Source organism: Xenia sp. Carnegie-2017, unplaced genomic scaffold (genome assembly GCF_021976095.1).
Source record: "Xenia sp. Carnegie-2017 unplaced genomic scaffold, XeniaSp_v1 HiC_scaffold_47, whole genome shotgun sequence".
In the NCBI taxonomy this organism is placed as follows: domain Eukaryota; kingdom Metazoa; phylum Cnidaria; class Anthozoa; order Malacalcyonacea; family Xeniidae; genus Xenia; species Xenia sp. Carnegie-2017.
Window position 1 is genome coordinate 102,132 of NW_025813512.1, and position 26,479 is coordinate 128,610.

The 26,479-nt window shown below is 36.1% G+C and overlaps 1 protein-coding gene, 5 long non-coding RNA genes and 1 pseudogene across 6 annotated transcripts; 3 read left to right on the forward strand and 4 right to left on the reverse strand.

Annotated features, from left to right (window-relative positions):
* Nucleotides 1-25,597, forward strand: part of LOC124456401 — a 53,753-nt pseudogene extending 28,156 nt beyond the window's left edge.
* On the forward strand, nucleotides 644-10,136 carry LOC124456410. The gene is made up of 2 exons (XR_006952260.1): nucleotides 644-1,131; nucleotides 9,833-10,136. It is a non-coding gene; the product is annotated as an uncharacterized LOC124456410 (long non-coding RNA).
* LOC124456413 lies at nucleotides 2,001-2,595 on the reverse strand. Its single transcript, XR_006952263.1, has 2 exons — nucleotides 2,520-2,595; nucleotides 2,001-2,397 (listed from the first exon to the last, which is right to left on the reverse strand). It is a non-coding gene; the product is annotated as an uncharacterized LOC124456413 (long non-coding RNA).
* Nucleotides 3,959-4,498, reverse strand: LOC124456408. The gene is made up of 2 exons (XR_006952258.1): nucleotides 4,422-4,498; nucleotides 3,959-4,350 (listed from the first exon to the last, which is right to left on the reverse strand). It is a non-coding gene; the product is annotated as an uncharacterized LOC124456408 (long non-coding RNA).
* LOC124456399 (calcium-transporting ATPase type 2C member 1-like) lies at nucleotides 4,639-6,313 on the reverse strand. The gene is made up of 3 exons (XM_047006859.1): nucleotides 5,890-6,313; nucleotides 5,252-5,360; nucleotides 4,639-5,122 (listed from the first exon to the last, which is right to left on the reverse strand). Exons 1-3 carry the CDS (start codon nucleotides 5,931-5,933, stop codon nucleotides 4,838-4,840), a joined length of 438 nt encoding a protein of 145 aa, XP_046862815.1. The 5' UTR covers nucleotides 5,934-6,313; the 3' UTR covers nucleotides 4,639-4,837.
* On the forward strand, nucleotides 11,193-12,384 carry LOC124456405. Its single transcript, XR_006952255.1, has 2 exons — nucleotides 11,193-11,585; nucleotides 11,883-12,384. It is a non-coding gene; the product is annotated as an uncharacterized LOC124456405 (long non-coding RNA).
* On the reverse strand, nucleotides 22,185-26,246 carry LOC124456407. The gene is made up of 2 exons (XR_006952257.1): nucleotides 25,844-26,246; nucleotides 22,185-22,419 (listed from the first exon to the last, which is right to left on the reverse strand). It is a non-coding gene; the product is annotated as an uncharacterized LOC124456407 (long non-coding RNA).
* Nucleotides 26,247-26,479: the final 233 nt, after the last annotated feature.

Consider the following 26,479-nt stretch of genomic DNA (forward strand, 5'->3'; position numbering starts at 1 on the left):
TCATTTACAGAAACACCAGATGGCATTTATAGAACTTTTAGCATAAAGCAAACCCTTACACACCATCATCATGATTGTCCATAATGTGTCAAACAGCTCTGTCCTTAATATTTGCTTCATATTTTCAGAAAATATCATGAAAAAATCCTCCATTTCAACTCAGTTGAAACAAGGAGTTTTAAGATATGCATATCTCGATAAGAACTGGTTGCTTTGCCTCGTCTAGCAAGCAAAGAACAAATAAGACTGCATAAACATAACTTAAATTATAACTTAGGAGTAAAAACATTCACAAAATATATACCATCACACTTCGAGTATTGACTTAAAACAAAACACTGAACACTTTAAATGGTAAACAATATTACGTTGCTTACCGGTGTCATGAAATGTTTCCTTTCTGGCATTACTTCAGCATCCGTATACCAAACAAGTTTTAGTATGTTTTAAAGATAAAATTTCTAAAAGTTTTTCTGCTTGGCATTGATATATTTTATATAATCCCAATAGTGGTTGTCAAATCCGGGTGGGCGAAAAAAATTTTATTTTATGAGCCCGCGTCTTTCCACTGACTTTGACAACCAAAACCGCCATGTTTTGACCACGCGGCCGCGCGCTAATAATTTATAGTAATTTTGTTGACGTTTCCCCTCCAGGTCTTATAGAACTCAATGGTACTATTAGATCTGTGGCAACGACGTAGTTTAATAAAGATTCATCATTCATTATATATATAAATAATAAAGCTTCGGCTTTCAGCTTAATCAAATACTTCATGTAATTTACTTATAGAAATATGAATATGGCGGAGACAAGCAATTTGTGCGATTATTATAACACACTTCGAACTTGTTTGATTTGTCTAACAAATTGCGATTTATTACGGGTCATTGATAAAGAATATTAAATTTAGAAGTTGCAGATCGTGATGGATCTTTGAAAAAGGAAAGTAAATTTACTGTTACATGAATTTTTCAACCACGTCATGCGACGTATTTGACGTAGTCTGGATCCGCCCCTGGAGGAGAACTTAGCACAACGTATCGGGGTGGATATCTATCGTAACATCAACGTGGAAAATTTCATCCCTGTTACTGCCAAGGACAACAATCCGGATTTAATTGCAAGAAGGTTTGTAAACATGTTGTTGTATGTATGGATTGTGTGTTGATGATGTCTTTATCGACGTTATTAAAGCAGTAAACTTTGTTTACACATTTTGACAGAAAGTGCACCATGAATGAATTTAATAATTCTTGCTTCATTCAGTTCATTGCTAATTTGCTATTACTATTAAAGTTGTGCAAAGCAGTCAACCTTGCTTTTTTTGCCAGAAAATGTAATATACTGCAAAATATGTGGGCTTTGTTAGTTTATTATGTTCACAGTTCACACTCATGAATTTTCATTATGGATACAATTGCTAATTTTATAGTTTAAAAGCTATCCTCATGAAATTTAGAAATTATTTTTAGTGCCTTTAAACAATTTATGACCACACCAACCTCTTGAGCTTGATAAAATATGTTTTATTTCTTGTTGTTACCATTTAGATCTAATGTAAGTGGAAATTGTTTGTATAGTTCTATTTCTATGGTGCTTGTTGGGGATAACTCTCTCATTACCACTCTCAGACTAATGACCTCCATCGAGCTGTTTTTAGATGCTGATTATTACTGTAGACATCCATGTCTCATTTCACTTTTTCACAGCCATAAGAATATATTCAGATCTTTGTCAGGTATGCTAGCTATGTGTGTATCATTTGAGGCAATGGATGCAGCAGGTAATATAGCATCTTCTAATTTGCTGTGGAAGGAGGCTTTGCTAAACTGTGCAGATAATAGGTGGCGCAGTTTCATTTGTTTATTGGCTTTAGCTTCTGTAACATCCAGAACTATATACTCTTACTATCCTGATTTTGATTCCTGCTCAGAAAAATGCCAGCTTTTGTTTAATCAAAGGATTGATCCCTGATCTCTGAAATCAGAACTCACAAATTTTGCTCATATAAGAATTTTATTTTGTTATGAAGGTTTACTTGATTCCTTTTCATCATTTCAGCACAATAATTATGTTCCATTATTATCTTATCAAAAGGGCTTAAGAGAAAATGCACTTTTCCTTCTTCTAAACCAAACAAAAGTACAACTCTGTTTAAACTGTCATTTTTAACTTCTTGTTCTAAAAGTCTTTATCCTCAAGGCTCTTTAAGTGCAACCAAATTTGATGGGTCCATTAAAACACCAACATCATCCCTGTCATCATCAAAAAGTGATGCTATTGATAAATTTTACTCTTCTTTTTCTAGCCGTGCCCCTCTGGCATCTAATTCCACCTGTGATCATGAATTTGATGTTGCTTCTTTTAGGGAAAGAGTAAAAGGCATGAACAGTTCTGAAATTGAGAAGCTTATTAAAAATGTTTTTATTCCAGATATTCATTATGAATTCCATCTGCTAATGGTAGATGGTTTCAGTTTGACTGGTTGCAAGATTATTCCTGGTTGTGTTACTCACCCAAATTAGATGGTGCATTTTGTCTTCCTTGTGTTTTGTTTGGACACAGATTTCCTAATAAGCTTGGTAAGATCAAAAAGCTTATTATTGAACCACTTAGATATTGGCCTGATGCTAAGGCAGCTTTCAAACGCCATGAAAAGCAGTATCAGGGCTGCATTATGGCTCGGATGAAACCAATGAATTTTAAACTTCAGGTGAAACCAATTGATATGGTGTTAGATTCTAATTTAAAAAATATGATTTTAGTTAATCGTCGTAAACTGGTTCCTGTAGTTGACACGGTCATTCTTTCGGATCAATTAAATCTGCCTCTACGCGGTCATCGGGATGATTCCAAATGTCACCCTGAAATAGGTAAATACTCGTGTCCAGATGTAGGAAATTTTGTGAGGTTGCTTAACTACCGTGTTTGAGGTGGCGATGTTACTCTAGAGGTTCACTTAAAAGACCACCCTAAGAATGCTTCCTATGTTTTCAAAACCACTCAAAATGAGTTCAGAATCAGATGCTGTGGACAAACTGAACAAGTTTTCTCTGATGTTAAGAAAAGCAAGTATTATGCGATCATTGCTGATGAGACCTGCGAGATTTCTCATAAAGAACAAATGTCACTTGTGCTTCGTTTTATTGATTCTGAGCTCAATATCGGAGAATTATTTCGTTTTATTCATTGCAGGGAAGGTTTAGCTGGAAAGAATCTTGCCTCTGTTATTTTAAAATGCTTTAACGAGGATCTTTTCTTGGACATAAACATTAATTTAAGCATTTCTTCATCTTGCTCTGTTCAGTCTGTTAGAAATCTCTTGGAAAGAGTAAAAGAAGTCGTAATTTTTTTCAATTCTTCTGATACAAGGCTGCTTCTACTAGAATTAGATATCTTCAAATATTGCCCACACTCTTTAAAAAAAAGGTTGAAAAGTGCTTGCAAAACTAGGTGGGTGGAACGCATTCAAAGTCTTGACACGTTTGAGGAGCTATTTTTGCCAATCGTTTTCACACTTAGGAGATGTACTACAATCTTGAACGCAACAGAAATGTAGAGACATCCAGCAAACCAGGCCCTCTTTCACTTTCTAGCTAGTTTTGAGTTCATTGTTTGCCTCGTGATAACAAGATGCTTCTTCGACCTTACTCTTCCTGTTACCTACCCAATTAGTCCAATCTTCTAGTAACGATATTGCAGATGGTTTGCATTTGATAATTCTTTAAACAACTTAGGTCGTGCAATACGTAATGACATCGATAACTATCATACTAGATGGTATAAAATTGCTTTAGACTTAGCAGCGAAGGTCAATGTTGAAGAAGGTAAACCTCGTACTTGTCATCGTCAGATAAATCGCAGCGACATCCCTGCTGACTGCACTTCAGATTACTATAAGAGATCTATCACGATTCCTGTAGTCGATCATATAAATTTGGAGTTAGCCAGAAGATTTGAAGAATTTTCTACTAATGTTAACTATGGTTTATATCTAATTCCATCATAATTAATTTCTTTTCTCTCTCATTCCAAGTCTGGATCCGCACGCTGGCAGGATAAGTTCACTTTATTTGCTACCATGTTTAATGATAATCTTCCAAATTCTATTGCTTTGGATGGTGAGCTTGAATTGTGGGAAACATATTGGAAATCTAAGGTAGTCTTCCTGATAATATTAGTTCAACCCTAAAAGCCATTAACTTTCCGGGGTTTGAGAATATTAAAGTTTTGTTGAGAATTTTAGGAATCATTCCCATAACCTCTTGTGAGTGTGAGAGATCGTTTTCAGCTTTAAGGAGACTTTCGATTTTCTAGCCAGCCAAGAAGGATTATCAATGCTAAATCCTGTACCAAATATCAAGCAAAATAATCATACAATAATTTCAAATATAATAAGTTCTCTGTGGTACGCTTACCAATAATACATAAAGAATAAAACGACAACTGCTTTCCCAAGGAATCCATTGTTTTCTGAAGAGGAGTTTATGGCGGCTGAAACGTGAAGATAAATACTTTTAGAGATGAAAATAAAGTCTAAAAGACGTTCGCAAAATTTACATTCAATATGAACGCTACAATGATAAACACTAAAAACATGACATGAAACAAAATTTGCGACAAGTGAATATGTGGAGCTCTCAGTACCTAGAAAGAGTTTGAAAATTTTCACCTTGTCTAATGCCGTTGTTAGCACTAAATACATTTAAAGAGTACAGTTTAAATTGTATGACGGTCTTAATGGTAAGGCCCAAAGGTCTTGACTTCTGTTTTTACCAACATAACAATAACATCACTTCAGAAAAGTTCATAAAGTTGAATACCATCCCTCCATTCACCATTTTATTTCATTTAGAAAAGCACAGTTCCCCCTCCGGCTACACAAGAGTCCATCACAGACATAATGAAATTCACACCCTCTAAAGCCCTTCCTTCCTGGTACAACTACAAAAAACTCACCTTTCCATTTCCACAGCGAACCAACGTGCCCATAAACGCAACATTTTTTTTGCTCCGTAAGGCTACTGTTCGCTAAGGCTTCTGGTATTGATGACGTATATTTCCTCTGGGGTTCAGTTTCCTCAGTGAAGCTTGATTCATCAATTTCAAGGTCTACGGCCTAAACACAACAAAAATATCAAGGTGAGGAAGACAGCTGGTCTTCATATGGTGAATGAGTGAGGAAAATCAGTAAAGTTTTCAAAATGAGTATGTATGTTCAGAAGCAGTCTAGGGAGAAACAGCTCACCTCAACCAATCGTATATCAGCTGGTACACGATCACCAGTAGCTATGACAACAATATCCCCACAAACTAATTCTTTAGCAAGAAAGTTTACCAATGAACCATTCCTAAAGCTAAAAATACAGAGAATATTTGACAAAGAAAAGGCATCCAACATATATAAACTGCTGATAACAACAAAACATTGACATTCTTAAGTTAAGAGTCCATGCACATGGTAGACATATATTGTCCAATTATAATGCTTACAATTCCAGATGCAAGCAGCAGCAATATCATAAGCTCTTTGAACTAAAAATTTATACAAATTTCTTTAATTTATATACTTCGCTACAGTGAGTACATCAGGAGTGATCTGACGTTGATTCTCGAGTCCTTTTATACTCCAGTCTGGTGTCATTAGAAGTGATTTGATGGTGAAACTTGAGTCCTTTTATACCCCAGTCTAGTGTCTTTACCATAATTAATCTGATGTTGAAACTTAAATTCTTATATACTCCAGTCTAGTGCCCTCATCATAAGTGATCTGTTGTTGACACATGAGTACTTATACACTCCAGTCTAATGCCTTTATCATTGATCTGATGCAGCCACTCGATTCCTACTAGAAAAATCTTAACAGTTTAAAAATAGCCAACCAACCTGATCAAAATATTTTCGCCATATTGGAACTTCAGCTCCCGCATCAAATTCGTTCAACCCATATATTCTTGCACGTCTTTCGGCTTCAGATTTGTCCAAACCAGTAGATACATGAGTTACAAAGTCCCTTTCTACATCGTCGATGGACAAGCTAGACACTTTTGTTGATGGCATAAACGGCAACATTTTAATCTCCGGAGTCTTACTCTCACTATCTGTTTGAGATTTCGAATTCATTTAAACTGTACAGTTTTCGCTAGCGTCGCAGACGAGAAGAAACTGTTAGCGTGTTTTCATTTCGGATATCCCGAGGACATTTCTGTCAGCAGGTTAATTCAAAACAACTTAAACAAGCCAACATTACAGAAATTTTTAATTTTAATTGTCATAAATTTATTTGAGCATTCATTTGCAAACATCACAATCATGCCGGTCGGTACTTCCTGTAAGTATTTTATTCATAAATTTCACGCTCCTGGAGGGTGGTGGCTGTGTCCTTTCCAAGAGCTTATTACCATAAACTATTATTTGTCTTCCGATCAGGCAGAATTTATAATATTAATAATTAAATAATAGACATGGATTCATATTGCCTATAAAATTTTCCATACATCGTCCAATTCTGCGAAGAATTTAGCTATCAATTACTGTATAGGAAATACTTTACCATCTAAACTATTTTCCTTCTCCTCCTATGAGCCCCACACCCAGTGCAAACGCCCTCCCCCCGTCAGTGAAAAATACATCAGAATCATGACCATCAAATCATTCTATAGAAAAATCAACCCGTGTTATAGTTCATACGCGCATTTAAGTCCATATGATTAATCGTGAGATGTTCACAGATCACTTCAGTAGTTCACAGATTCCATCCAAATTCCGGAAAATAACATACTATTTTGTTTTACGTTAAGAATAATTACAGACAAATTTTTGCATATCTTGGAAAAGTTCGGTGTTCGTTGATATTTAATGATAAATTTTTTTATTGATATTTTTGCATTGATCTGAAAGATCTTGTTAGGAAGATTGTTTTACTCTTGAACACAATACATAGAAACAAACACATATATATAAGGATTTCCGGTTGTATTTCATAGTTGATACATCTTGACTTACAATTCACTGACTGACAACGTCAATCAAAACATGAACGACTTATTATATAGAATGTAAACGGTCCATATAAAACATCCGTTTCCCAAAAAATTAATGCCATTTCCAACCACCCAATCTTCCTCCAAGAATGAACAAACAGTAAGTTCTTATTAGTTGTATTCATACAAATTCTATTAGTTTACATCGAAGTTTCGAATACTTGGCTATCATTTGAAAAATTGTTTTGATTTAGTCAAATTTTATATTACATACGTATGATCTTATTTTAATTACAAAAAATTTCTATGAGAATATCAAGTGTACGCTGCTTGAAATTATGTGCAAGTTATTTCAAAATAGGTGGCAGAAAACTCTTTTGGAATACTTGAATTTCTTTTTGAAATTCTTCACTAAATTAGAGAGCGAGTGAACTCTCTAGTTTAGTTAGAATATTGTAAAAAATCTTTTATGTGCATGTTTTCGTGTTTTTGTGCATGTTTATGATCATCTGCAAACACCGAAGAATGGAAGTCGAAAATTTTGTCTTCTCGAAACATGCCTTCTTTAAATTTTAATATCTTCTCCAAAAATAAGTAATAAATATTGGTTTAACTTACTGCAAGAAGCGTTGCTTGACAATGACAGGTTACGGCAATGTGGTTCTGAAAGAAATTGAAGCAAAGAAGATTTGATGAACGATACAAACAAATACATGCTTACATCTCTGTTCTGCTATTCTTGATCTTATCGACCTCTGCATCTGAAAATACTGAGGAAAAAGTTGCAGTATGATGAAGCAAACAAGCAAACAACTGACAAACAAACACATACCGCAGTCTCAATCTTCATCGTTCAGTGCCATGAATAACTGTAAGAATAATGTTAAAATACAATCATGACGAACTGTAGGAGCATATAAATTTTCAAAAAACCAGTGTTTGCAGACGATCTGTCGAAATTTCTATCAAAACTGGTACTTTACGATGATTTGCAGAAAACAGCTGTAAACTGCAAACATTTACAGGAAAGGTTTACTTTAATGGCACAAAAAGTTACTGTCAGATTTTTCAAACGAAGTCAATCATCTCCATTGAACATAATGGACAGACGAGCATTCATGACGAGCCCTCAAGTTGGATTCGAAAATTTGGAAACAGTTTCCTCTCCCGAGGAATTATCTTTATGATTGCAATAGTTCTATACAATCATACAAAATAGCTATTTTGGCTAAATCATTTACCAAACATTAGAACATCACCGGAAGTTAAATTTTTTTATTGCTTTATAGACACTGTTATAACATCCCTCAATATTATAACAGTGCAATCATAGGCACAAATAAACCATTAAATATTCAAAGTAGACGGCTAGTCTGACTGGCTCGTGATAATCATTTCGCATAGATGTTGAGTTTAAAGATTTTGCAATACTCTGCCAGCGTATTGCAATTTCTTTCAACCATGATGATTGATTTAATGTAAATTAGATTTTGTTTTAATTTTACACAAGATATGAGCGCAAGAAGCACTCTTATATTAACATGCTCTAAAGCATGTTAACTGATTTGTGCTAACATCTACAAAATTACTCCATGGTATATAGAAGCGCCAGTCAGTTGTTGCACAAGTACAACACATCTCTTTACTACCAAATCCCCCAGTTATTACCAAATCAAGCACGTGTCAGAACTAGGCAATAAGCAAACATAAGCTAGCTCTCTGTTGGTCGGTCGAATTATTGATATGGACAATGAAGAAGGATGTTTTGGGTCGAAGGATGATCTGTTTCTTCCGTTAGCAACATCTTGAAGTCAACTTTGTTGTCTAGAAATATAGAATACGAGAGAAATGAAATTGATTTTTCAGTATCGGAAATCATCGCACCATGAACTTATTATGTTCGTTAATAAATCATTAATCACTTTGGTTACTTCTTAGTACTTTAACATGGCTCTCTGATCAAATAATTTAGTATGTTCAGCATCATAAATTATTGTGACACCCTGGCTCTTGCGTTCACTTCATTGCCATCTTTTCTTATTATCGTCAGTGATTCTTAACCGTGTACACTTTTAAATTATTTGTTTTAAAATTGAGTTTCTTAGCCTGTGGCTGTCATAGAAAAATGATTTTCTTCTTTTCAACTTCCAATGGCAAAGTTACACAACGAGAAGGTGCTTTTGGTGCTGTCTTTGGTCATACTAGTCTTACAGCACAAGCAAAAGTGATTATTAATTGTCAAACAAGACAGAATAAATGAAGGATTAGAATCAACATGAGCATAAACAAAACAATATTCAAAAGAATTTCCGTTTTCCTGGTCTTTTAGGTCTCGCGAGAAAACAAAATTGAATGCATGGTACACACGAATAGAATAAGCATAAACGATAAAACTTTATTTCTTTTTCTCTTCAGAGTTTACACAGAAAGACATGGAAATCTTCTTTCGTTTTTCTCTTGTTCTTTTTGTGTTCTTCTTTCAGCTAATGCCTAACACATTTCCGTAAGCCTGTGTAATGGTGTAACTTCGCTCTTTTGAGTGGGTGGGAGGAGCTTTAGGAATAAATTTGCCCATAAAAAGCGTGGTGTTATTTTTTATGTTGTTTCCTAAGCTGAAAGAAGTATAAAATATTGAAAAGAAGAATATGATTTTTGATGTTTTTTTCTGTAAACCCTCGAGAGTCATAAGCACGCTCGTTGCTTATGCTTGTGATTACGTAGATGTTAATGTTCCAACTTTTGCTTATTGTTTTCTTTAACACTTTATTGACACGTGACACAACATTAAAAATAGATATATTCTATTCAAACAGTTCATGAAAAAAATTATTGCTTTGTTCCGACAGTTGGATTGGCTGGATTTGAACAGGACGTTCTATACGAGAAGGGATTACGTTGGTTTTATTCAGTTATTTTGGGGATGATTGACGTATTATCAGTGTACCGTATGTCAAGAAGCATCCTATGGTGATACAGGTGAGCCATCACCCTCAGATTAAGCTCTAGGATATGTTTGCTACAATGACGGAATCGTTGTAACAAAGTCTTCTGTTCTTACTTCATATGCTTCATCTTGTTTTATACAGTTTTCCAAAATGACTCAACTGTAAATATTGTAAAACAAGCACGATTAAAAAGCGTGTATATAAATTTGTAAAATTTAAGAATTGCCCAAGAATTTGTCCAAACAATTAATTTTTTGAGAAATTTCCAGAAATTTCCTTCAAATAGGCCATTTTCTGAGAAATTTCCTTAGAAAGAAGACCACATTTGACCATCGTTATCATGATAACTACTTCATGTAAAAGTTATATATCGTCTTCCAAGAAAACAACAATTTTTTAATTTTTATACCTCACAAGCAGGGGCGGATCTAGAGTATGTCAAATCCGTCGCGCGACTGATGTTTGAAATTCAAAAATTACCTATTCGTATTAATTAAAAAATCATTAATTATTCTTACTTTAATATCGCATTTACTTCGTGATGAAAATCCAGCTTTATTTATTATTGAAAACTAATGACTAATCCAATGAATATCTCGTTGGTAACCAGATCAGTTGAATTTTAATTGACCTGGAATAACCGACTGATAAGCGGGGTGGCTTGACTGGTTCGACATATAAAGGAGTGTATGAACGCCAGAAACACTATTTTATTGGTCAATGTCCAGATCAGTGGACAGTCTGGAATAATCTCGACCGATAATAGGTGGCCGGACCTATAGGAGTCCAATTGCTATCTTACAATTGGCTCATTTGAATTTTTGTTTTATTGTGATTGGTTTGACCGATTTCGACGGTTAGCACTATTTTCCACCCAGCAAACCGCCCTTTACTTTGAAATATAATATTTTACACAATATAATATTTTACACAATCTAATATTTTACACAATATAATATTTATATAATATTTTACACAATCGTCGAAAACGACATGTTTTCCAGCCTGGGTTATAAGTTTATAACTTAAGGTGGTTGCATGAAAATTTATACTGCAACATTTATCTGTAAATATTTTCATATTTTCATATTAAAACTGTATTATAAAATATAAAATTACTCGCCATCTCAAAACGACCTAGCACCAGTGCATGCATGGTTTCCTTTAGCTTTTGGTTCTTTCCCATTAGCCGCCATCTTTAATTTATTTCCGATTGTGTAAAGTAAAGGGCGGTTTGCTGGGTGGAAAATAGTGCTAACCGATTTCGACTGATAGCCTTCTGAGCTAACATAGTCAAGCGTGGTGTCTGGAATGCGAGATAGAGCATCACGTTGTGATTCACTATAGCGTGGTTTGTAAAATCTGTTTCATTGCATTTATTTGGAAAATCGTTTACAAACTACAATGTTAAATATTGATATGTATGCTGCTGTTCAGACTGCAATTTCGCAAGAGAATGATAAATCTCTGAATGAATTGAAATTGCGTTTGAATGAGGAATATTGTGGGGCGACTAAAATGTCGAGACTGGAATTCTTATCATTGCTTTTGAAAGACGAAACATCATTGAGCAGAGAGTTCTCAGCAGAAATTTACATGCCCAAAATCGTGCGTAAGCAACACGAGGACAAAGAAATGTATGCATGGCTTTAAGGTATCCAAACCATTAATATCAATTTATGCGACTATGAGATGTGGTTTATGTCTATTGACTGTTGTATAAATTTTAATGAAGCAGATTTCATTTTGTGCAGTGTATACTAAAGATCTACGGCTTGGGCTTTTAATTTTATTATAAATATTGGCATAAATTCAGCAAATAGTGAATTTATATTTGAACTTTGAATTATCTTCTACATGTAACTACGTTGCGATGCTAGATATTTCCAGGCCAGTTAGTTAAATTTTTGTTGGAGGACTTATAGGAAAACGACTTTTTTGTTCAATTTAGATCAGAAGTATCTGGCAACTGTCTTTACAGTTCAGTGTCATTGCTTTTGGCAGGTGATAACAGTTTATTGCATATTTTGAGGCAGTTAACATCACTTGAGCTGTTTTTGAATGCTACTTTTTACTGCCAACATCCTTTATTTTCCTCAATTGTTGAACAGCATAAAGAATTCAACAACACTTCAAAGAATATTTTACCTTTGACAGTATCTCAAGACTGTCTAGATTCGGGTTTTGTAGGTGTTGATCTTGTCAAAAAGGAGGCCTTTTTGAATTGCCATGACCAAAAGTGGTCATCGTTTCTATGCATTTTAGCTCTTTCTTCTGTGTTGGAGACAAAAATTTTTACTTACTACCCAGATTGTGGAGAGAGAAGGCCCAAATCAATATTCAACTCTCTTGTTTGTGTGTGAGAGAGTTGTGTAATGTAGCGAACGAGGTTTTGAGGGGCTCAAAGATGCCGAGTACATGGAGAAAGAGTCTAGTGGTCCCGCTGTACAAAGGAAAAGGAGCAGCGACGGTATGTGGGAATTACAGGACTATTAAGCTGATGGAGCATGCTGAAGATAGTAGAGAGAGTGTTTGAAAGAAGTTGAGGGAAGTTGTTCGGATGGGGAAGAGCATGGATTCATACCGGGGAGAGGAACGACGGATGCGTGTTTTGTGTTGAGGCAGCTGCAGGAGAAATTTTGGAGAAGGACAGAGAATTTATATGGTGTTTGTAGATTTGGAGAAGGCGTTTGATAGACCTGAGAAAGGTGATCGAGTACGCGCTGCAAGAAAGGTGTGACAGAGAATATGGTTCGGGCAGTTATGGAGACTTATGAAGGTGTAGAGGCGGTGGTTACGGAGGAAGGTGTTAGATCTGGTGTTTTGAGGTAAAAGTTGGTGTTCATCAGGTTCAGTCTTGTCGCCGTTTCTGTTTGCTTGTGTGATGGATGTACTGACAGAGGAAGTGAGAAGAAAAGAAGGATGCTGGTGTTTATATGCAAGATGACATATTGTCTTTGGCGGACAGCAGAAAGTCATGGAATGGTACCGAGAATGGAAACGGCATAGCTCAGCGGACTGAAAGTGAATGAGGCAAAGACGAAGGGCAGGAGATGCTCGAGGCAGGTGGTGAAGGATAGATAATGGTAAGGTGGAATGGGAAACATTAAATGACAGAATTGAGTGGACAAGTTTGGAAGGGAATGGGTGACCAGTTTGGAGGTGGATCAGTTGGAATGGTGGAAAATTGAGAATTGTATAAGGCATGTTAGAAGTATTGGGATTTGGAGCAGATGTTGGGCGCCGAAACAGAGTTTCAGAAGATTGGCGTCGACGGAAAGGAGAATGCTTAGATGATGTGTGGTGTAACGTTGATGGATAGGATTGAAGTGAAGAGATTAGAGAAAAGAGTTGGTGTTAGTGTATCGAGAATTGGGTAAGGCGCCAGCGTTTGATTTGGGCATGTGGAAAGGAGGGAAGAAAGTACTGAAATTGTAGTTGCATATGAATGTTATGAGTCCGCAAACGAGGTAGACCGAAAGAGATGGATGGATGCTGTGAACAGTGATATGAAGGCGATGGGTATAACGAGAGATATGGCGAGATAGAGACGTTTGGCGTGGAAAATTCATGGACTGGTCAATTAGCGATTAATACTGGCCGGTATATAAATGTTGTTTGTTGTTTTGTGTTGTTTGTCCAAGAAGAATAGTTAAAGAATCAGCCGATGCAATTCATCTTTTGTTTTGTTATAAAGGGATAGTTAAACCAGATCAATGTTTCCAACCTAATCATTTTGTTCCTCTAGTTTTTTCCTAGCAAACTAAAAGACAATTTCTGGTCCAACATGCCCAGTGCCTTCAAAAAGCAAAAGCTGAAAAAAGTCTGGGAATATCAGTAAGTTTTTTCAAAATGGAAAACCAGAAATTATTACAAGTGAGGTTTCTTGTACTAGGTTACTGAACAAACCATTGAAGATTTACAGGTAAAGCCTAACTTTATTCACAATTTTGATGTAGCTACCTACTACAAAAGAGCTAAAGGTTTGAAAATGTCTGATATTTGTTTGCTTATTAAAAATGTTTTAAACCTGATGAAAATTACACTTTTCCTCCTTTGAGTGAGAACAATAAAAGGTCTTTAAATATGAATGGCTCAAAGATTTTACCTGGCTGTGTTATTCACCAAAAGAAGATGGTGCTTATTGCTTATCATGTGTTCTTTTGGACATCAATTCCCAGTAAATGCTCGAGAATAAACAATCTATTTCGTTCACCTTTTCGTCATTGGAATGATGCTGTAGGTACATTTAGGCTTACATGCTGGAAATTGTAAGGGGAAAAATGGGACTACATGCATCTACTTCTCCAATTTTGAATAATATATGCTCTCAAATGTCAGGTGTAGCTCAACCCATTGAAAATATCTTAGATACTAACATAAAACTTGAAATTGAGCAAAATAGGAAAATTCTTAAACAAATTGTTGATACAGTTCTTTGTGGAAGGCTTGGCATTGATTACGAGGTCATCGTGACGATGCTCAATTTCACCCAGAGGTCGGTTGCTATTCAGTCAATGGCAATGTTGGTAATTTTGTTGAATCTTTAAATTTTAGAGTTAGAGCTGGTGATCAAACTTTGGAAAATCATTTGCTCAAATGTGGCAAGAATAAAAGTTATATTTCCAAGACCAGCCAAAACAAAATCATCAATTGTATTGGTCAGGTAATATCAGAAGATATTATAAACGAGATAAAAAAAAATAGATATTATTCTATCATTGCAGATGAAGCTGCTGATTCTTCTCACAAAGAACAATTGTCCCTTGTTCTGCGGTTTGTTGGCTCTTCAATGAATGTTAAAGAAGAGTTCATGTGCTTCCTGCATTGCAAATGGGGGTTGAGTGGTGAACAACTTTCAAAGCTTATTTTAGAAACTCTAGAGAAATTTGCCTTACCCATTATGGATTGCAGGGACAAGGTTATGATGGTGCAGGGCTGTTTCTGGGCATATAAATGGTTTAGCAGCCCACATTTTAAGAACTAATCCTAAAGCTCTTTACACTCACTGTTACAGTCATCGACTAAATTTGTCTGTCTGTGACACTCTTTCTAACGTTGAAATTAATAACATGTTTTCTGTTGTTTCTCAAGCTGCCAATTTTATCAACATATCACAGACACGCAACGTACCCTTTGCTGAGCACGTTAAAAAGTCAGATGTTCAGACCAAGAAGGCAAAACTGGTAAGTCTTTGTAAAACCAGATGGGTTGAGCGAGTTGACAGTCTTGACACGTTTCAACAGTTGTTTATCCCTTTAATCGACACTCTTCAGGACATGATAAACAATGTAAGCGGCGAGGTGAAGCCTTCCTTGCTGCTGATGCTTCCCAGTTACTTTCATTAGTTACTCAATTTCATTTTATTGTTGCGCTAGTTATTACAAGAAATATTCTTGATGCTACTCTTCCAGTCACGCAATTGTTGCAGGGAAAAACTATTGATGTTATGGATGGTTTTCATTTGATAACCACTTTGAAGAATGATGTAGCCAACATGAGGAAAAGCATTAATTTTATCATAACACTTGGTATGAAGAGGCTTTAAACTTGCTGAAGAGGTCAACGTTCAAGAAACAAAAAAGCGAATTGCTGGAAGACAAACTATGCGATCTAATCCCCCCAGTCAATCATTTAAAGAACATTATAAACTAACCATCACTATTCCTTTATTAGACCATCTTCAAACATCTTTGAGAACTAGGTTTAACTTGGATAGTGTTAATGTGTACCGAGGATTATCTATCGTTCCCGTCAAAATGATGACTCTGTCGGACAAAGGAATTGATTGGAAAGAACAGTTTAAAAGTGTTGCAAAATTCTATCATGATGACTTGCCCAACCCCCTTGGTTTAGATGCTGAATTAAGGCAATGGCGTTTATACTGGGAAACGCACAATGGGCCTTTGCCAGAAAACATCTTCAAAACACTGAAGCATGTAACATTTCCGGGATTTGAAAATATTAAAGTTATTCTTCGCATTTTAGGTACACTACCAATCACCTCATGTGAATGTGAGAGATCAATTTCAGCACTGATGAATCTAAAAACCTACCAAAGGAGCACTATGGTAGAGGAACGTTTAAATGGCCTGGCTTTAATGCGAATTCACCCAGAAATTATTCCTGACATAGAAAGAGTGATCAATAAGTTTGCTGAAGGTAATACACGTTTGAAATTTGCTTAATGTGTTATGGCTACGTTTCTGTAGAAATATTACTGACTTTGCAACAGGCTGCTTAATGCGCCGTTGCTGCAGAAATGTCTTACAGCACAACTGGCTGCTTAATGCGCCGTTGCTGCAGAAATGTCTTACAGCACAACTGGCTGCTAAATGCGCCGTTGCTGCAAAAATTTAAGACAGCACAACAGGCTGCTTAATGCGCCGTTGCTGCAAAAATGTAAGACAGTGCAACTGGCTGCTTAATGCGCCGTTGCTGCAGAAATGTAAGACAGTGCAACTGGCTGCTTAATGCGCCGATGCTGCAAAAATTTAAGACAGCACAACCGGCTGCTTAATGCGCCGTTGCTGCAAAATGTAAGACAGTGCAACTGGCTGCTTAATGCGCCGTTGCTGCAGAAATGTAAGACAGTGCAACAGGCTGCTTAATGCGCCGTTGCTGCAAAAATTTAAGACAGCACAACAGGCTGCTTAATGCGCCGTTGCTGCAAAAATGTAAGACAGTGCAACTGGCTGCTTAATGCGCCGTTGCTGCAGAAATAAGACAGTACAACAGGCTGCTTAATGCGCCGTTGCTGCAAAATGTAAGACAGCACAACAGGCTGCTTAATGCGCCGTTGCTGCAAAATGAAGACAGTGCAACTGGCTGCTTAATGCGCCGTTGCTGCAGTGAGACAGTGCAACAGGCTGCTTAATGCGCCGTTGCTGCAAAATAAAGACAGTGCAACTGGCTGCTTAATGCGCCGTTGCTGCAAAAATTTAAGACAGCACAACAGGCTGCTTAATGCGCCGTTGCTGCAAAAATGTAAGACAGTGCAACTGGCTGCTTAATGCGCCGTTGCTGCAGAAATAAGACAGTGCAACTGGCTGCTTAATGCGCCGTTGCTGCAAAATTTAAGACAGCACAACAGGCTGCTTAATGCGCCGTTGCTGCAAAATGAAGACAGTGCAACTGGCTGCTTAATGCGCCGTTGCTGCAGAAATGTAAGACAGTGCAACTGGCTGCTAATGCGCCGTTGCTGCAGAAATGTAAGACAGTGCAACTGGCTGCTTAATGCGCCGTTGCTGCAGAAATAAGACAGTGCAACTGGCTGCTTAATGCGCCGTTGCTGCAAAAATTTAAGACAGCACAACAGGCTGCTTAATGCGCCGTTGCTGCTAAATCAAAGACTGTCCATGTCCGGAATCACATTGTTGCTTTGCACTATGTGTTTCCTAGACATTCTGAAGAGCCCTGACATTGGGCGAAACGGTCTTAGTGTGTTTGTCCTCAATATTTTGTAAGAAAAAAATGAAAAACTGCGATTTCATTCACTTTGAAAATTTGTTGTAAAGCTATTCGAAAACGCTGGAAATCGCATTTCTGGGACCCTAGGCTTCAACATTTTCCAGGGGGGATGCCCTCGGACCCCTTACGGGCAAACGCCTCCGGCGTTCGCCGGTTTAGGACTGACGTTTGGAAAATCCTAGATCCGCCCCTGCTCACAAGCATTCGTTCCCCGCAAGAATATTTCTCTCCACATATCTTTTGTAAAAGACTGAAAGACAAATAATATTTTAAAGAACATATAAAGTTTTTTTGAAAGCTGAAACAAGATAAAAGATATATATGTTATTGTTATGCCTGAGTCTGACTTTGACTTTCATAGCGGGAAATTGAAACGATATTTATTTTTTATTTCTACATATCAAAGATATTTAACTTTTTTTTCCTACACAGCCAATATTGTGAATAATCTTTTGTATAACATCTCTAACTAAAGCAATATCGTTAAAATGGATAAAGTTCAAGAACTTTCTGAAGCACTGCCTTTACCAAGTCAGCCATTCTTAAACGTCGAAGTAAATGAATGCAAAGAAAGGTTAGTTCATAAAAAGAACAAAAGACTGTATGCAGAAGGATATTGAATTGCATTTCATGTAATAATCTAGTTGAGTGAGTCTGTTAGTGAAACCATGCTACAGGTGAAACTAGGTAATGAACAAATCATGTTTTTGTTTTGTAAAGAAACTTGAATAATTTTAATATGTTACTAGATTGACGTCACTGGTCATATGTTGTGCTTCAACAGACTCACTTCTTCAAATACCACTGTGCTGTCAAAACGTGAACAAAACCATTTATTCAATTTGATAATAAGCATTAACATCTTAATAGTATTTACCACTTTATTTTAGCACTATCCCAGAGTATAGAATTATAAAGCTTGTCAAAGACTTTCTTATCAACATGAAAACAATTCATGGCGACTCATGTTTCGTAGAATTTGTTGATCCTTTTTAATGGAACATGTCAAGAGCATAACTATTGTGTATGACACAGATAATTTTTCAACATATGGCAAGGTTATTGACCATATGATCAGACAATATTTACTTTCGCATGTGTGAGAGTAGGTTGTTCACACCCTGGTATTTCACACATCCCTTTTGTTGAACCCCACGGAAAAGAAAATGCAAGAACTCTTAGAGGATTGACTTAGTTTGATAATGAAGATTTACATGAAGTACATATTTCTGTCAAACCTTCATAATTCTTTTAACAGATAATTGATTTGAAAAAAGTTATGCTAAAGTATCATGTCTATCAACTTCATGATGGGGGGCATGGATATGAAGAACTTGAGGATGATATATCTGCTCCAGACAACTGGCTTTTGCCTACAGGTGGGTAAATTTTGCCTACAGGTGGGTAAATTTTGCCTGCAGGTGGTCAACTCACTTCAGTCCCAGGTCTGAGCGAAGTTTAAATGAAGTCATTTAATGATTTCTCTCGTGAGCGAAGTTTAAATTGTAGCTTGTTAAGGACGTCTTTAGCGCCGAAATAAGTTAACGTTTAAACAGTTAGCTGTCAAAACGTCAAATAGATTTTTTAAGGATTTTCCTAATTTCTCCTATTTTCCAATGTACATTATGTACTTGGAGTTACTGATCAACGGAGTTACTGATCTGCTAACTTATTAATCTCTAATATTTTCAAAAGGTTTACGCAAGCGATGACATTGTGCACCGTAGTGGTGACAAAGCTTACTTAGTAAACATTAAAATACACATCTCAGCAATTCTAGCGAGTTATATCGATTAAAAATGTTAAAAATTTTGTTGTTCTAATTTATTTACGAAAGTATATGTCGTGCCATGACTATGATATTTCATGTATCTCATTTTATCTTATTTTTTAGTTGCTAAAATATGCGGCAACGACACTTCTCTTCTCCGACAGGTTTGTCGTGTGAAATGAAACTATTGAACTGAAGACTTTTAGAGAAGCCAAATTGCAAAATCGTCCGTTTTCCATCTTTTAAAATCACTCCCAAACAATGACATTTCAAAGTATATATTAGTCACGTGTTTGAATCATATTTTAGAGGCGTGGATTTCAACATCATCTCGTGAAATAAAGTTATCTTATTGCATGGTAAGTTAGTTTCCTTGGTAACCAGACGTGAGTCCTTGCGTCATCGTCCATCACGTGTATCTTTTTACGAATCAAATTAGATTCTATTTTTGCGTGTGTTGACTTTGTAACAACTCTCATCTTAACGGAGTAAATCTCTTATCACTCATAACATTCCAGATTGGAAAATCACATATCAAAGTATTGATAAGAATAAGTTAGCTACAATCATATAGAATGAAACGCGAGAGACGTGATGGTGTTTTAACGAGCCAACTATGAAATGACGTCAAGGCTACCATGTTTGTGTACCTCTGTGATGTCACTCGAAAACAAACAAAAGCCAATCAAACACCAGCATTTACCACTCATAGTACATCATGTTTGTCTTCACGTGATCTACTGCAAATATCCAGAAGAATGAGTTGAGCTTTACTTTAAAACTTTCACAGAGCCAACCGGTACTGGTGAAACATCCTTATGCAAGGCGCTTGCTCAAAAATTATCCATACGACTTTCTAAAAGGTAAAAACACTACATTTTATTTTGATGTTACGTAAATCGCAATCCATTACTATCCATGTGTGTACTGCAACTAATATTGCCACGTAATTTTATTGTTATGTCGTGAATTATAAATACAAAGTATAATCCGAAAAAGGACATGTTGTAAACTCAACATCAAATTTAGAAAACAAGACGATTAAAATGTAAATATTACACTTTCAATTGTTTTGCTTTGTAACTTTATTTAAGTTTACAAGATGTTCTTTTGGCATTATCTTTACTTTGATTTTAATGAAATTGTCGTCTACCTAAGGATTATGAACTATAAATTAAAGTGTGTTTCTACTTTTGAATCCTTAGATTTAACTATGGCCAGCTTATTGAAATAAACATTCACAGTTTATTTTCCGAGGTAGGCATCATTTTGAATAGCTCAAAGCAACATCACCGAGTGCGAAAATCCTCTGGAACCAAAATTACATTGCCATAAATTTTCCGTGAAACCTTTGTCGTCACCCCCTGTCAATGTAAAATGCACGGCTCACATCAAAATATCAGTTTAGAAAACTGACATTTATATACCTGGGATTGAGATGTCGTTGAAGTTAATAAATCTAGTTCCGTATCACAAAATGATCATATCAATTGAAAATAGCATCTGTAATTTAAAATGTACATTGACATTATCTTCCCTACAAACAGAGTGGAAAGTTAGTGATGAAAATGTTTCAGAAAATTCAAGAGTTTATTGACGACAAATAAGCTTTAGTTTGCGTTCTTATCGACGAGGTAAACTTTGCTTAAACATTTCTTTCTTAATGCTCATGGTCAGATAGATGAGAAATCATTTACTATTTGTGTTTCTTGTTTCACGAAATACCCGAAGCACATGTACGCTTGTCGATAATGTTTGAGGAAAATACCTTTGCTATCCATTGCTTATACTTCTGAAGGTTGAAAGTTTAACATCGGCAAGAAAATCTGCGTTGAACGGACAAGAACCTTCAGATGCCATTCGTGTTGTGAATGCATTTCTCCTCAAATTGACCATATAAAACGGTAAATGCAAAATATAAGCAGAATATGCATTTCGGCGAACATTGCGTTCTCATGGATTTTTTAGTGAACTAAGAGATTGTATTCGGTTATATGAACGGCGAGGCCAGCCGGCAGGGTTGTTGCGTTATGTATTATTTAATAAAATAGAGACTTTGTCGTGGTGACAAATCTGAAAATAGTTCTAAAGATAGCAATTACCATAGTAAATGGTAAAAGTAATATAATAAGTTGATAGTTCTTACAAGAACTGTTGTAAGTAAAGAGCACTAACCCAATAGTTCTAAATTAAACGACACGATGCATTTCGGCAGACTACTCCTCAGGTGTCAACGTCTGCTAAATGAAAATTTACAATCTACCGATATTTATAATTCCAAGACAACAGTCTTTATCAACTTATTATATTACATTTACCATTCACTATGGTATTTGCTTTGTTTAGAACTATGTATTATTTCTTTCTCTACAAAGTTGTCGCTTTTACAGGGAGTAAAAGTACGAAAATATTTATATGACATGAACAAACCTGCTTGATGACAACTTTGCTCAGTCAAATACTTATTATCTATCAATTACGTATTTACAGAAGTCTTGATTTGAACTACATTTATGCGTTTATTTGCTAAACCTAGTCTTCCCCAATGTTGTTTTCTTCTTATTTCAGACATCCTAATGTAATTATATTGACAACATCGAACATAACTAGAGCCATAGACGTTGCGTTCGTGGACAGGTTGAAAAATATGTTTGTGACTCGAAAGTTTTTTAATTCACTTTCTCATCTAACTTCGCTATTTGTTCGCCCACAGAGCCGACATCAAACAGTATATTGGTCCGCCATCAGCCAAAGCTATTTACAAAGAATTTACCATTCTTGCATCAAGGAACTTGTAAGGGTAGGGTATTCAATGTTTTACCACAGGATAAGAAAAAATATAGTTGAAACAGCACTATTTGTTTGTATGTAACTTATGTCTTCTTGTGCACGTGATCAACGAAATGGCTGCCGGTCAATTATGTTTTCTGGCCAAAGGAACGCCGAAATGGCTTACCGCAACCTGTCATCATATACAATATAAAACAACAATTTGCCTCGTGAAGTATATCCCTCTTCTCAGTACTTTGTACCTTTACGTCTACTGCTTTATTTCCATACCACAATATAGTCGTTTGTGCAAGTTATACAAACATGTTGCTTAAATAGAGAGGTGTGCAGCTATATAGAAATTGATTGCAAACGATTGCATTGTAGATAATTTTTAATAATCAAAATTAATGTTCACCGTTTCATCACAGACCAGTATCATATCACCAGCCACTCAAATTTTGGATTTAAGGTACAACTGAAAAAATACACGAAATTTTATTTTGACGAAAATTGACGGTGTTTTTTCTCTTCTTATATTTGTCCTTAATTGTGTATGTAGAGCTCTGTCATATAAATTTGATAAGTCATATAAAAACTGAAAGATTCCAGTTTGCATTCACTATATATTGCCTTCGTTTTCCAAGGTATAATCTATAAATTTCGTATGATGTTTATGACAGGAAATATGATATGCATTTAGGAAGTTAAAATGTATCTATTGGCCAATCAGTGTAAAACTGAAGCGACCAAAGTCAAAAGTTCAACATGTTGAACTTTCAAAGCGACTAGCTGACGCGACTACGCTACTAGCTTAGTAACCACGCAAAGCGGTAGTTTTAGACGCGCGACTAAAGCGACTGCCTAATGTGTTTCAGCCTTTAGGCACTAGAACGCGGCATGTTAACATTTCGGTAGCAGATTTCGGCCCCTCCACGCTTTCCTACTTGGGAGATGCAATAGCAAGCTTCCGCCCATCAGACCCCGAGATCACCTGCGATAGGGTTTGCTCGGGGTACGCAGGAAGAGTGCGGTCGCCACCGAAGTGTGGACCACTAAGCCACTGCATACTATATCGCACCCAGCTTCCACTAGTTGCTACTACATATACCAGCTTACTGCTAAGCTATAGATTTATATTTATATATACAAAATTTAGAGGCTTACGAAAGTTGTGGTATTATTAAAGTCACAACTGCGCATGCCTAGATAATTTCTTTGATAATTTGCGACTAAGTGGGATAATTGCCCCAGATGTAGTGCAAGTACATCTAGTTAGTCGTTGCCATGACTATAAACAATTAGTCGAGTGGGCTGCGCATGCTCGAGCGCATGCGCAGATGATTTCTCCGTTAAATTGTTACTAAACATGCTATTTACTTCAAAATCGGGCTAGTAGATGCAATTGGTCGTTGCCATGACCATGAACATTGGCAGCCAATCAATTTAACTGCGCATGCTCAGTTGATATCTTTAATACTTTGTTAATAAGCAAGTTATATACTCCTTAATTGATGCTAGTAAATGCAGTTGGTCTTTCCATGACTATCAACTCGGACAATTGGTCAAGTGGACTTTGCTTGAGCGTGCTGCGCATGCCCAAGCGTACTGCGCATGCTCAGATGATCTTCTTATATTTTTGTGACCAAGCGATTAATTACTCAGAAAGCGATGAAAATAGATCCAGCTTGTTGTTGCCATCACTATGAAATTGAAAATTTGTTAAATGACTAAATTTCTCATTATGATTGAAATTTATGATTTCCCAATATGTGACCAAGTGAACCACTGAAAGATGCAAGCTTGTTCTGTTTGTCATTGCCATGATTGTAAACTCGAACAGTTTGTTGAGTTGTTTGTGCATGTTGAGATGAGTTCTCAAATAATTTGGGACTGAGGTTTAAAATATACCGTCTTAATACTTGCAACATAAATTAAATTTAACTTTGTGTTACATCCACATTTAAGGCGTAAAGATGTTTTTTCTTTGTTATCGTAGTCAGTAGTTATCAAGTAATGGACCACTCTCAAATAATCACGAATATTGGTTGACTTTTGGTTAGGTTTCTTTGGGAGGCCCTTCTCCTTTTGAACTTGCAAGGAGCAGTCAAGCGTCTCACTGTGATAAACCTACGAAGTATTCTTTCTCTCATTTTCTTTTTAGAAAAGTTATCAACTAAGTGGTCGAACTCTTCGTAAACTACCATTCCTTGCACATGCTGTATTCGAAAGTAAGTAATACGAATTAAAGCCTTCAACATGCATGTACTTATATTGTCCCTCAAACCTACGTAATAGGCACAAACGATAACCTCAGAAGAGTTTTGAATAATCTTTCAATGATTGTTGACAAGCAGTTCAAAGAAAAAGAGAATCTTTGCTCAGTTGGTGAAGAAAAAGCGTGCAAGCGTGATCTTTTAACGATTGTATATACATTCATAGAAATCCATATGCTTTGTTGAAGATTAAGATTTTTTATTGCTCAATTTAAGTCACACAAAGTTTGCTAATTTATATTGGTACTTTGAGACTCCTTACATGACGTTTCCCAACACACCGAGGTCAAATGCAGCAATGTGTATAGTTCGTTATTGAGGATAATGTGTACATTATCTTAAATAGGGAAGGATATTTATACGATATAGTTAATTGTAACTGTTTAATTTCAACGTATATTTACATTAAATTACATCCTTAAGCCAACTTTACTAATATTGATCGCTATTTTCGTGTTATACATCTATAATCATCTTGTTAAAGATTTGAAGCTTTGCTGCGATAATACAGGTTTGTACAGCTATCTCATCTTTGTTTGTTGCCTATCTGATAGCATGTCAACTCCGGGGACCAGATTTTTTATCGAGATTTATATGACATTAGAGATTGTCGTACGTCAGTCTAATATCTTGAGCATGAACGATATGTTGTTGAAAGATAAGTTTACATATACTCTAGCGTAGTGTCTTCATCAGGAGTGATCGAATGTTGAAACTTGAGTCACTATATGCTCCAGTCTTATGATTTGTCAGGAGTGATCTTTTATTGAAAGTTTCGCTAGTTTTATTTAACCATGATATCTAAAAACTTTATCCTCCATAGTCCATTTTTGTATTTGTGTTTCCACTTGTTGTCTTTAATGTTTTAAAATAATGTTCTTCTTGACAGCAGAGAATTATTCTCATTACGATTCATTACGATTCTCATTATGACGACATTCATCGCTAAATAAAAGGTAAGCACAGGGAAACACTGCATTTTCTTATTGAGGGTAGCTGTAGTGTATTTTGTGTTCAATTAGAGCTACTTAGCGTGTGAAACGTTACAGCAAACTAAATGTTTGTGAAGATAAAGTGTAGAACAGTGTTTCAAATTGGCCTGTCGCGTTTACAACGTATTTCTTCAATACCAGAGAACGTTTACAACGTAATCATGGACAAATCAGACTACATCAACAAAGCGAAGACCCTCTTACAAGACACCAACACGTATGAACCTCTCCAAACAGACCTCAACAAAACCACTACAAACCGCATCAACAAGAAATTAAAACAACTAAAAGACAAAAAGAAACTTAACGAAACCGTCTACAAAAGAATCCGACCCAACGACTCCTCCACCGCCAAATTCTATGGACTACCAAAAATTCACAAAGAAAACCCGCTACGACCGATTGTATCTCTTCCTGAATCACCAACGTATGAATTATCAAAATATCTTTCTAATATTCTGCACCCACTAGTCAAATCATTACATCATACTATCAAAAATGCCACCACTTTCCTCACTAATATTAAAAATGTAAAACTAAAACCAAACGAAATCATGATATCTTATGTTGTAGTGTCACTTTTCACATCCATACCACTAAACATAGCCAAACAAGTCACAAACCAACTACTTACTAACAACAACTCGTGGAAAATCACAACCGAACTAGACCAAGACGATATCATCGACCTGCTCGAGCTCTGCCTCTCCACTGAATTCTCCTTCCAACATTCGTATTACCGACAAATCTCAAGAACACCAATGGGTTCTCCTTTATCCACCTTCCTTGCAGAAGCTGTTATGCAACACCTTGAAAAGCAGTCAGTCACTAACAACACACACATCAGACTATGGAGAAGATTTGTTGACGACATCTTTGCTATCGTCGAGAAAGACAAAACAGAACACATTCTACACACAATAAACAACACCACACAGAACATAACCTTCACCATGGACAAAGAACAGAACAAACAACTTACCTTCCTAGATACTCTACTTACCAGATCACATGACGGCACATTAAACACACAAGTATTCCGCAAAAACACACACAGACCAAATACTCAACTTTAATAGTAATCACCCAACACAACACAAAATGAGTTGCATATGAACTCTCTTAGTTAACAGGATTAAAACCCACTGCAATACAGAAGAAGCCAAGAAGAATGAACGCAACTACTTATACTCCACATTCATAAACAACAATTACCCACGAAACTTTATCAACAAAATATTAAACAAAATACACAACAAACCACAAGCTG

What these genes read in the sequence shown, in the direction of transcription:
- LOC124456399 (XM_047006859.1), bottom strand. Translation starts at nt 5,933, where the DNA reads ATGCGGGAGCTGAAGTTCCAATATGGCGAAAATATTTTGATCAG. An exon ending in GGCGAAAATATTTTGATCAG is followed by an intron (nt 5,361 to 5,889) that starts GTTGGTTGGCTA and finishes CTGTATTTTTAG; the next exon opens with CTTTAGGAATGGTTCATTGG. An exon ending in CTGATATACGATTGGTTGAG is followed by an intron (nt 5,123 to 5,251) that starts GTGAGCTGTTTC and finishes TGTTGTGTTTAG; the next exon opens with GCCGTAGACCTTGAAATTGA.